This window comes from Meriones unguiculatus, chromosome X, assembly GCF_030254825.1.
Source record: "Meriones unguiculatus strain TT.TT164.6M chromosome X, Bangor_MerUng_6.1, whole genome shotgun sequence".
Classification (NCBI taxonomy): Eukaryota; Metazoa; Chordata; class Mammalia; order Rodentia; family Muridae; genus Meriones; species Meriones unguiculatus.
In genome coordinates, this window is record NC_083369.1 from 32,239,748 (window position 1) to 32,251,958 (window position 12,211).

Genomic DNA, 12,211 nt, shown 5'->3' on the forward strand with positions numbered 1-12,211 from the left:
CCATGTGGTTGCTGGGAATTGAACTCAGGACCTCTGGAAGAGCTGAGCCATCTTCCCTTCAGTCCCTCAATATGATTTTATATCCTATAACTTACTCTGTATGTTAGGTCCATGAGTTTTCCAGCAGGATCAATAGGATCTTTTAAGTAAAGAATCATGTTATCAAGAGGCTATAATCATTTTGATACCAAAAGCAGGTAAAGAAACAACAAAACAAAAAAAGGAAAAGAAATAGGAAACTACAGACCAATATGCAAAAATTCCAAGGTGAACATGGTGGAAGGCAGCCACAAGGGGCTGTGTTTATGTCTGTGCCCATGTTACCATCAAGGGCTATGCAGCTATCCATGGTCTGTGCTGCAGCCTGAAGCCTTGTTGATGTCTCGAGGCCATGCTGTCACTGGGGGCCATTCTGATTTTAGTGACCTGCACTGCCATCTGAGTGCTGTTCTGATGTGCTGCCACCAAGAGCTATATCTAGGTCTATGGTCCTCCTTGCAGCCAGGGTCTGGGCTACTGCCTTGAATGTAAGTTGATGCCTGTAAGCCATGCTGCTTCTCGGGGCCATACTGATCTGTGTTGCCTGTGCTGCCACCCAAGGCCACGTTGATATCAGTGGTCTGGGCTGCTTCCGGGGGCCTAGTCTGGGGCCATGTTCATGGTCTGTGCTGTCATCAGAAACCTTGTAGAAGGTCTATGATCCATGCTCCCACTGACTATGAAGAACAAGGAGCCTAATTTTGCTGTGATACTGATGAGTACAGAACATAGTTAAGAGGGACATAGAAGGCTACTGTGACAACCCCTACTCCCCTGCTCCCACCTCCCAAAGTAATAACCTAGGCAGGAAGTCACCAAAGAGAAGTCTTAAAAGTATGATAAGGATGCTAAAGTTAGCTCTCCACAATTGATGGCTTCGGGAAGAGAAAGGACTAGTTTTATTTAAGGGGCTACCCATTATGATAACACAAACTGAGCTAGGCCTGGTGGTACATACCTGTAATCCCAGTACTCAGGGAGGTAGAGGCAGGCTGATCTCTGTGAGTTCGTGGTCAGCCTGGTCTACAGATTGAGTCCAGGACAGCCAAGGCTACACAGAGAAACCATGTCTCAAAAACAAACAAACAAACAAACAAAAAACAAACAAAGAAAACCCCACAAATTGATCTTAGTTTTTATTTTTTATTTGTATTTATTATTTATTATTCCTTTTTGGGGGGAGGTCACAAGGTAGGGAGCAGACATGGAAGGTAGGGGAAATGAGTGTGAGCAGGGTGCATGATGTAAAATTCCCACAGAAACAATAAAAATGTTATGTTAAAAAATTTCTAATAAAATGCTTACAAACCGAGTTCTGGAACACACTGAGAAGATTACACATTACAACCAAGTGGGCTTCATCCCAGAAAGGCAAAGTTGTTTCAACATACATGAATCAGTAAATGGAATACATCAGATAAATAAACTCAAGGACAGAAACCACATTATTTCAGTTGATGCTGAAAACCCATTTGACAAGGTTTTTGATAAAAGTCCTGGAGAGTGTAGGAATAGATGGAAAATACATCACAATGATAAAGGCTATATACAATAAACTTATAGCCAGCATTAAATAGAGACACACTGAGAATTTCCTCTAGTCAGGAATGAGACAAGGAAAGATACCCACTCTCCCCTTATTTGATACAGTGTTAAAGTGTAACATATATCAATTAGATAAGAGAGAAACATAAAAGGGGTAAAAAGGAAGAGAAAAAGCCATCCTTATTTCTTTTTTGAGACAGGTACTTACTATGTAGCCCTAGCTGGCCTGGAACATGTTATGTAGTCCAGGCTGGCTTCATTCACACTCATGTGTAATAACACATCCAGTATATTTCCTGTTTTTTTTTAGGTTTTGAAGAAAGGGTCTTTCAGTGAAGCTCAGACTGTCCTGGAACTCATAGAAATCTTCCTGTCTCAGCCTCTCAAATGCAAGGTTACAGATATGTGTCACCACACTCAGTAACTAATGTCTTTTTGTCTGTTCATTTTGGCTCGAGAATTCAGTTTGCCTTTGTTCAACAGCGACAGTGATTTCTTTTTTTCCCTGGTGGTTATGTGAATGGAACCCACATGCTAGGCAAATACACCAACATTGAGCCCCAGCCCTAGCCACATTTACCTGTATTCTCTTGTACTGGGGGGTTTGGATTCTTTTCAGGGTATGCCATAGGCTTACAAGTTAGGTATTTCTACCTGTGGCCCAGATTTAAGTCAAATACCATTTATTGCACGAATGACTTAGGCTTCAGGGATGATTTTAAAACAATTTTGTCAGTATACCTGTAATCCCAGCACTCAGGGAGGCAGAGGCCAGAGGTTCTCTGTGAGTTCAAGGCCAGCCTGGTCTACAAAGCTAGTCCAGGACAGCCAAGGCTACATAGAAAAACCCCATCTCAAAAATCAAACCAAAAACCAAAACCCAAAACAAACAAACAACCCAATAGTGTCTAAGGCTCTGACTTCTCTTGTTGAGTTTTATCTCAGGCCAGTAAGCAAGAAAAAGGTTCAGGATTCTTAACAATAACATTTTTTTTTTTTAGAATATAGGGCAAGCAGAGAAACCACGAGTCAGAAATATCCTTTAACCTCTAAGCCAATGCTTCGGGGACTGAAAGTGACTGGCTCCTTTGGAGATTAGAGCTAACCCATCTCATTTGTAGGTATACATCCTCATTTCTCTTCAGTGCATATCAGCTCAGGGACATACCTGGAGGTCTGTCCTGGAGCATGGATCAATAGGTGCCCCTACTAGAGTTGTCAGTGGGCGCAGCAAGTCACTTTCCCCTTACAATGACAAACTATCAGGCATAAATATAAAGAAGAAAGGTCTAATTTGGTCCAGTTTGGGAGGCTTTAAGTCATAATGTAAATACTCTCTACAAGGCCTTCACTTTTCAAAGGTCGAAAGTACATGTTACTAGCATAATCCTGCCCAAGAATCCTTTATGATATGGGCCTATGGGCTGGAGAGATGGCTTAGTGGTTAAGAGTGCTTGCTGCTCTTCCAAAGGACCCAACTTTGGCTCCTAGTACCCATCCATGTTGGGCAGCTTGCAATTGCCTGTAACTTCAACTCCAGGGGGACTTAATACTCATGGTGTCTGAAAACATTTGTACTTACAATCACATACTCTTATACAGACACAGGCATGCACACACACAGACACAGACACACACAAACTAAAAACACAATAAATCTTAAAAAAAAAAAAAAAGAAGCCATGGGCCTTTGAAGTCCATTCAAGATCCAAACTCATTAAGTTGTTCTGAGATGTGGTACTGGAGAGTCTACAGTGTTTGTCGGGGGACAGATTTCAGTTTCTACGTTCCTAGAGTGAGCTCTGTCTTGAATGGGTAATTTAACTTGGCCTGTACCCTCAACATGGAAATCAGGCTAAGAAATGAAGTATTTCCACCTCAGTCATCTCAGTTCCTACCTGAATTCATAGCTCACATACTGGTTTTGACTTTAATCTCCTGCTATTTAAAATGTTTTCTTAGGGCTGGAGAGATGGCTCAGAGGTTAAGAGCACTGTCTGCTCTTCCAAAGGTCCTGAGTTCAGTTCCCAGCAACCACACGGTGGCTCATAACCATCTATAATGAGATTTGGTGTCTTCTTCTGGTGTGTCAGCATACATGTAGGCAGAATACTCCATATATAATAAATAAATCTTTAAAAAAATTAAGAATTTTTTTATTATACTTTAAATTTTGGTAAATAGCCTGGTCTATCTATTCATGTCACTGTCCTTGCACCTCAAAGGAGGATAGATCATTCCTCTCCCATGGCATCTGTTATAAATATCTACACAAGTAGTGACAGCCTGAGTGATGGCAGTGGTCCACATGTCAGTCTTCATCTGCATTGGTGGGGCCCATGTACTGGCAGACGGCATCATAGTGGAGTTCTATCACCTGCTTTTTGCTAGCAAGTTGTACCACAGCCTGACTCTGTTCTCTGTCCCGACTCAGAAGTCGTCCCACCTGAGGAGGAAATGGGGTAGAGTCAGCAAGGTCAGCCCAGATCCCCAGTGATCTCATTTCCAGGCATGGGGCTCACCTTTCCAGCATATGGTCCCAGCACCACCATCACAGAGTAGCCCTCTCCCTTGGGAACCAGGGTTTCCAGCATGTCTTCTCTCACATCTGCAGATGAGGGAGATAGGAATGAAGTCCACAGCTAGGACCAGCCTGGCCAGGTCCTGTTGGGAAGGCTTTTGCAAAAATTTATTAGGGCTACTCTTCTAGCTTGTGGATAGATGGAGTCCCAATCTGCCTATTTCACAGGTAAGAAAACCAAGGAGTAGTTCTTAGAAATAAGCACTGTACAGGAGCATTTTCCTACAGAAACTATGCCTGCCCACAGTGTGAGAGCTCAGTACTCTTCTTCCTGTCAAGGCAATAGTTGTCACAGGGAAAACAGTCATTTTCATGTTAATCTGACACAAAAAACAGAGTTCAGGTAATTCTCTGTCAATGAAGTATGCTAGACCTTGCAAAGAGCCTGAACCCTGCCCAACTCCCTGAGCTCATGACCTCAGAGATAATTCCTTTTTCTATTCTATACTTTTTCTTCCTCCCTACCTCTCTTTCTTTTGTCCCCCCACCTTTTTTTCGAGACAGGGTTTCTGTGTGTAGCCCAGACCAGGCAGGACTCGAACTCATAGACATCCACCCACCCCTGCCTCCTCAAGTGCTGGATTATAGGGGGTGCACCATCACACTTGGTTCTTTTCTTTTTAAAACAGGATCTTATACTGCAACCCAGGTTGTCCTAGAACTCAGTATAATCCAGGTTGACCTAGGACTTGATTAAAACTGGAATAGATTATTTTTTTCTTTTAATAATTTATTTTTATTCCCTATGCATTGGTGTTTTCATGTATGCATGTCTATGTGAAGGTGTCAGCTTTTGGAGTTACATGAGCTGCCATGTGGGTATTGAGAATTGAACCTGGGTCCTCCGGAAGAGCAGTCAGTGCTCTAAACCGTTGAGCCATCTCTCTAGCCCCCTTTCTTTCATTTTAATATTATTAGATTTATTTCTTTTATGTGCATGAGTGTTTTGCTTGCATGCACATCTGTGGTACCATATATGTGCATATTGCTCACAGATGTCACATCCTCTGAAACTGGAGTTACAACTTGTGCCCATGTGCATGCTGGAAATTGAACTTGAGTCCTCTGGAAGAGCAGCCAGTGCTCTTAACCACGGGGCCATTTCTCTAGAATCTGGAAGAGACCCTTTCTTTATCATCCTCTAGGATGGGAACATCCCAGGTATAGTGGCTCAGATGTACCTTCCAGAAATCGGCCTTCATCTGTCCGACACACACAAGTATCTGGGCTCAGGACATCTTCAATTGTCATCTAGAGAGATAAATACGAAAAGTAAGATGTTAGTGAAGGGAATGATTTTAATGAGCCAGATGCCATGAAAGGCTTCAAAATTAGCTTCAGACTGAACAGGTTTGAAAACAAACCTGTTTTGTTTCCATGGAAAAAAAGATACAAAAACTCAATAACTTACCTGAAAATCAGAAACAATAATGTAGTAAGTGCCTTGAAAAGTCTCCAAGCACATGACAAATCAAATTAAAGATTAGAAATGTGTTGTTTAGCTGGACACTCACTCCATGATGTACCTCCCTATCTCCTAGATCAGTACCAACCATCAATGAAAAGACTAGTATGAAAATCACAGTACAGAAATCCCCTAACTGTCTTTAAATTGAGCCTGGGTGCTCACCTAAAGGTAGCCGTTCTATGGAATGGTGGCTCCAGCATGCTGGCAATTTCTATAGAATAAACGCTCCTTGCTTTTGCACACTACCTAAGTCTGAGGTCTTCCTTCAGCGATTCCCGCACTTAACATTTGGTGGTCCTTACGGGGATTGCTAAAGACCTCTAAGCAAGCTAGTGGAACATTTGAGGGCACTGTTTTTCAACCCGACTTATCAGTAAGTTGTTTTTTCTTTTTTGGGGCACTTGTGTCTGGTGTATTGTTTTTATGTTCTCGAAGCCACAGGAATGCAAGGGGCTGAAATGGCTACCAGGGCAGAGGATGCTCTGAACCCCAGCTCATCTGATTGTCTGTTTGTTTGTTTGTTTTTTAAGGCCTCGGGTCTCGTAGTTTCTTGTGCATGGAGGAGAGACGGGGACTGCTGCTCAGACTGTTTTATTCTGGGGAACGTACTATTGTTTCTGTTAGTGTTCTGTTAATTGTTGTAATTGTCTCCCTGTTATTGTCAGATGATTTCACATTTGTTTGTTTTGACTGTTGGCACCATTTCTCTTTTCTCTGTCCCTCTCCCTACTCTTTGACTAACTCTTTCTTCCAAAGATTTCCCCTGATATTGAGGAACTAGAGTATATCAATGCTGCTTTACTTCAAATCAGCCCTAGCTGGGACAGGAGGAAGGCACTCAGGAGTTGCTAGATTCTTGTGGTGAGTTTCAGGGTGGCTGCCAAATGCCCCACAAATATGTCAGGTAACTTGGGCAGTTCAGGGACCCGCAGAATCCCCTGACTTTTTAGAAAGACTCAAGAAAAAAAAAATGTTCAAAGGATCTGGGAAAACAAACTATGGCTCACTCCTTCTTAGTTATACCTGAAAAGTCACTTTTCCCCTGCAGGAAATATCTTTGTCTTTCATATTCTGGGAAAAAAGCCAAACTTCATTTACTGGCCAGTTAACTCTTACCTTAGTTTTAACTCATTTTAAGCCCTGCACCTTTCAGCTAGGAGTGCCCCCACCTTCTGCCTGGATGAAGCTGGCAACAAGCTTAGGCTGCCTGACTGCAGCTTTCAAAAGGGACATTAACAGCTTGATAGCTTCTCCATTTTAAAAAAAAAAAGATGCTTTATGCCCACAAGAATTGGATTCAACAGGTAACTAAAGAAAGTAAAAAAAAAATTTTTGACTGTTTTAAATGTATATATTTATTATGTTCTGGATATGTTGGGTATGTATGGCTAAAAAACATCTGTAATATCTAAAACAAAAAGTTAACTTCTATTATGTTTTTCTTGTGCAATATTTAAACTACTGGTGCTAGCACTGTTTGGTTTTCTATTTTAACTCTGTTGGAGTAAAAATATTTCTGAACTTAATGCTAAAATCTTGACAAAAAGAAAAATATATCTAAATGTATGGGTGCAAACTGTTGATCAAATGTGCTTCTTGTGCTTCTACTCTCCTGACTCATAGTTGGGACACAAAATGTATATCCTAGGTTGCTTAAGAAGATGTTACTATTCTGAGACAGGGTTTCAGACTGTGCTTGATTAATGAAGCATTAAAACTGCACTTCTGTGAGGTTCACATAAAAGAACTTCTTGTTGGCAATAAAGGTTTATAACATCAAAGTAATATATATGGTATTGATTTTAGAGACTGACAACTTTTAAAAATATTTAAGCATATAAAACTATAGGACATTTTAAAATTTATCAAATATTTATAAACTCTCTTTATTAATATATAATCTTAATAAATTAAAAAAAACCCCTACTATTGAAGCAGATTAGGTTTATATGCTTAGTGTTCCTATGCTTCACTTTGTTAACTGGGAAGAAAATAATATTCCTGTTTAGGTGAATAAATTTTAAGATCTGGATGCTGCCATTGTTATTTAATTATATTGTTCCCTAGGCAAAGATGGTTACATAACAATTTGACTACTGAAATTTAAGCCTTGCATGATAAAATTTCTGTCTCTAATTGAACTTCTAAACAACAGTCCATAGGAATGTTTTTGAAAATTTTGTTATTGGCTATACTGAAAAGCACCACAAGGTTAAAAACAATTTTGTATTTCATGTATGCTTTGAATAAATATAAAACTATAAAAAATCATGAAATTGGCCTAGTCTAACTGTTTTGAGAAACACGTGCCATGGAACTTTCAAATTAAAATCCATGACTCCTGGAGTACTAAATGTCTGAAAAATCAAGACACTTCCTCATTGAAGTATTCTAGCTACTTTGTGTTTTTCCTTGTTTTCTAAAAGTCAATGAAACATACAGAGGCTTGAAAGAACTGGTCTTAGACATTAACCTTATGTACCCTGTATAGCTTGCAAATACCAGTTGCAAATGTCCTGGAAAGTACAATATTAATAAAAATCACTAACTCATAAGGCTTATTCAGGCTAATTAAAGTAGATTTAAGGATATATACTTGGTTTCCTTGTTTTTACTAACATTATTAGGAGAACTCTTTTTATAAATTGGGTCATTCAAGGAAATGTTATGTTTTATGATTGTATGTTATATGGGGATCAGGAAGTTCTCAATCTTTATATGTAAGGATTTTGATACTGAAAGAACTTCAATTCAACAATTGTCATTTTATTTTGGATTGTTAAAGATGATTGAAACATACAGGTTGATTGTTGATTGCCTCATGATTGTATTATTTAAAATATTCTTTAGAATATTTATGACTTATGCTTATGATCATGATTGATTACCAGGACAGACTTTATTTGGCCTCCTATATTTGTTTCACAAACTGTTGAGGATAAGCAGAAAATGCAAGCTGAAGCTTTATCTAGTCCTTGTTTTATATTTTTATAATTAAGCTCAGAATGGGTAATTAAGTATAAACACAGTTTATTTTAATTCAGCTATACTTAATACATAGTCTTCAAACACTTCAAAAATCTGCTAAATATGGCATTTAAATGCTTAATTTAAAAAAAAATGCTAAGCTTACTATGACAGAAACCCCAATGCCTAACAGTAACTGTAAGGTCTCTAAGAAGATAGATGGGGCACCAATGACTCCATCTGGATTATAGTATGCTAATCAATGGACAAGACTGCCACAATGCCTTGCTACTGTTAAGGCTCAGACTGAGCTGTGGACAAAATGGACACCTGAAGAGTTAATTGTCCCTTACTGCCTAAGACAAGGTGAGGTCAGTCTCTCCCATGCCCCTCTCTCCCTGCCAAAAAAAAGCCTTTCAGATTTGCCAAGCTTGGCAGCCAAAGACTGATACTGCTCTGGGACTTGTGCCCCCAAATGAAGCCATCAACATCATAGGAGCTGTCTGCGTAATGGGTAAGCCTCTATCATTTTAACTGATACATAGGCCATTTGGAATACTTTCTGCTACAGTTTATCCTTCTCAGATCTCTGGTGCTTTTGATTACTAAAAACTTATGATTACTGCTCCCAGTGATCAACTACCTATGTCTCATGATAATTAAAATATTTTATTATTCAACACTCTGAAATTAATCAGATTTCAAATTGTTTTCCAAGCCAACTTGTTTTATAAACTTATCAGTTTCAAAGAATAACTTGTACCCACCTACCACAAGTCAAATGGACTCTAGGTAAGTACACTTACTTGTTCCTGAAAATGGAAAACTTCCCCTGGTCTTGAGATTCTTCACCTTCCTCAATGACCAGGAAATTTTAATTCTGTCCCTAGTCTATATTTGACTCAACAGATGTTCACTTGGCCAACAGACTCTATCCAGGGATCACCAATGGACTGTAAGCTAAACTCTGGAATTCCTGAAAGCTGATGCAAACCAGTCCAACTGATGTGATTGCTCCCTGTCTTTCAACCAGATTAACTCATCAGATGTTCTGAGAAATGCCCAATTGCCCAGCCTTTGCTTGAAGAAGTTTCAGAAGAGAATTTGTCATCCAATGTGTCCCACCTAACAGGCTGAGTCAAAAAGGGCTCCCTGACATAAGGGGCAAATGATTATCTAAGTTTCTTAATGACACTAAACATAAGTAAGGACTGCTGATTCTGTCTAGATAGACCCTAAACCCTTCCAGTTAAGTTTAGAGTCAATGGTTTGACTCTAGAGCAAAGCTCCAAGGGGAAGAATGAAGGGAATGATTGATTTTTAATAAGCCAAATACCATGAGAGGCCTCAATATTAGCTTCAGACTGAACAGGCCTGAAAACAAAAACTACAGTCCATGGAAACAAGACGCAATAACTCAATAACCTCCCTGAAAATCAAAAAACAATAATCTAGAAACCTCCTTGAAAAGCCTCCAAGCACCTGACAAATCAAAGGTTAGCTAGAAATGTTTTGTTTAGCTAGTCAAAATGGCATTATTACCTGGGCACACCTTGTTACCTGAACACTCCATGATGTGCCTCCCTATCCCCTAGATCAGTACCAACCAATCAATGAAAAGACTACCTAATAACACTAGAGAACCCCCCTAATTTTCTTTAAATTGAGCCTAGGTGCTCACGTAAGGGTAGCCTTTCTATGGAATGGTAGCCCCAGCATGCTGGCAATTTCTGGAGAATAAAAGCTCCTTGCTTTTGCATACTACCAGCGTCTGGGGTCTTCATTCAGTGATTCCTAGATCAAACATTAGAAAGTTAAAGGGCTCAGTCCCTGGGTGAGGAAGAGGACTCAGGTTGTGGGGTTCATACCTTGGTGTTGTAATAGCGGCCGCCCTTGTATACTTTGTCAATGAAGCGCACACGTAAGTCCCTGTGCAGCCAGTGCTTGTTCTCTGGGGCTGCTTTCTCACTCTTCGCTACAGGTCCATCCTGTCTGTGGAGAAAGCCAGCACCTGGCTTAGCTTTTTGTCACGTCATACCCACATTGCAGCCAGCTTATCTTTAAAAGACATGCTGTGAAACGGACCCCCTGCTTTCCCAGTTCTTTCTATGCCCTGCCTTGCCTTGCAAGTTTACCCTGAATGAGCCACCCCACACACTTTGCCTTCTTCAGAAATCCCAGAGGCCCAGGCTCCTACCGGTCTGGAGGGTATTTCCGCTTCTTTTCTGAATCTGTCTGTCTCCTCTTTGAGTCCTCCTGATTCTGGAGGGCCTTCAACGACAAGGCTATTCCAGGTGTTCTGTTCTGCTGCTCTGTAGAAGTTCTGCTCCCATGGACTGTTCAAGGGGGTATAGCAACAACACGAAGAAAGCTTTACTGTCTCACTGGCATTTCCTATAAATGTCCTTTGTCTTCCTGCCAAAGGCCACATTCCTTATCCACCTCCTTCCAGAAGTTCCTCTCAACCACCCAGCCCACAACAAAGACAGCAGAGTCAACTGCCTAATGTTTAGAACAGAGTGGAAGAAAGCTGCAGGTAACTCTAAGCTGTCCCTTCTGCACCCATTACTGTTCTGTTTGTCTCTCCTTTGCTCACACCCTAACCCTAGCCTCATATTTACAAAAAAAAAAAAAAAAAAAAAAAAAGAAAGAAAGAAAGAAAACCGTCACTCCAGGACCTCCTGGGGGTGGGAATTGGTTTCTATACTCATTCCTTGCTGCGTAAAGAGGATTGAGGATGCAGGGTATTAGATCAGGCCCTTCTCAGTCAAACTGAACAAACTGGGCTGAGCTAGGGGAGGCTAGGTGTGGCTTCTTGGTAGAGGCCCCTTTAGCATTGTCAAGTCTCTGGGTTCTATCTCCAGCACCACCAAACAAAAATGAATACTCCTGTCCCTTCTCATCCCTGAACTCTGGAAGTCATACACTGCTCTTCCTCCCTACAGATCTGGAGAGAGCTTGCCTGTCCCCACTCTTCTCTAGGTCTCTAGCTATAGGAGTCTCACCTGGCTGCGAGGTATGGTTATCAAATTCCTTCTGGGAAACAGGCTGAAGGCAATATTCACTAATAGTCACTACACGGTTGCCTACTGCCAGCCGAACCATGGCCCGTACATTGTCAGGATCAAGGCCTTCTACCTATGGTGGGAAGTAGGAATAAGGCAGAGGGTCAATGGCACTACTACTGCTAGGCCCAAAATGTCTAGCCCTTACCTCCACCAGGTTTGACCTCTTTGTGTCTCTCTCACCATGCTGTGACCTTTTCATTTTTTTGTTTGGTTTTGAATAGAGGTTCTCACTATGCAGCCCTGGCTGGCCTGTAACTCAAAATATTCACCAGTCTATGAATGCTGTGATTAAAGGTGTAGAGCACTATGCCCAAATGTATGCTGTGACCTTTGATGACCAGGCATGGTTCCTCTGTCTCCCTTAAGCAAAATGTAAAATGAAGACCTGTGTATATATGTGGTGTACATACATGTACTTCTGTTTGTGTGGCTTGTGCAAATGTGTGTGGAGGATGGACATCAACATCAGGTGTTGTCCATCCTTGAATGCTCATCACCTTATGCTTTTTCCTTTTATTTTTGAGACTTTCTCAGCTGGCCTAG

At 40.8% G+C, this 12,211-nt stretch overlaps 1 protein-coding gene across 2 annotated transcripts in view; it reads right to left on the reverse strand.

The window, feature by feature from the left end:
• Positions 1-1,157: 1,157 nt before the first annotated feature.
• Gpkow (G-patch domain and KOW motifs) overlaps positions 1,158-12,211 on the reverse strand; it is a 36,531-nt gene continuing 25,477 nt past the window's right edge. For both annotated transcript variants that reach the window (XM_021658502.2, XM_060374587.1), the window contains exons 6-11: positions 11,606-11,738; positions 10,798-10,936; positions 10,469-10,592; positions 5,347-5,416; positions 4,107-4,192; positions 1,158-4,030 (exon numbers count right to left, since the gene is read on the reverse strand). In XM_021658502.2, the coding sequence (XP_021514177.1) occupies positions 3,896-4,030; positions 4,107-4,192; positions 5,347-5,416; positions 10,469-10,592; positions 10,798-10,936; positions 11,606-11,738 (687 nt within the window). In that variant the 3' untranslated portion in view covers positions 1,158-3,895. The remainder of the gene's footprint in view (positions 4,031-4,106; positions 4,193-5,346; positions 5,417-10,468; positions 10,593-10,797; positions 10,937-11,605; positions 11,739-12,211) is intronic.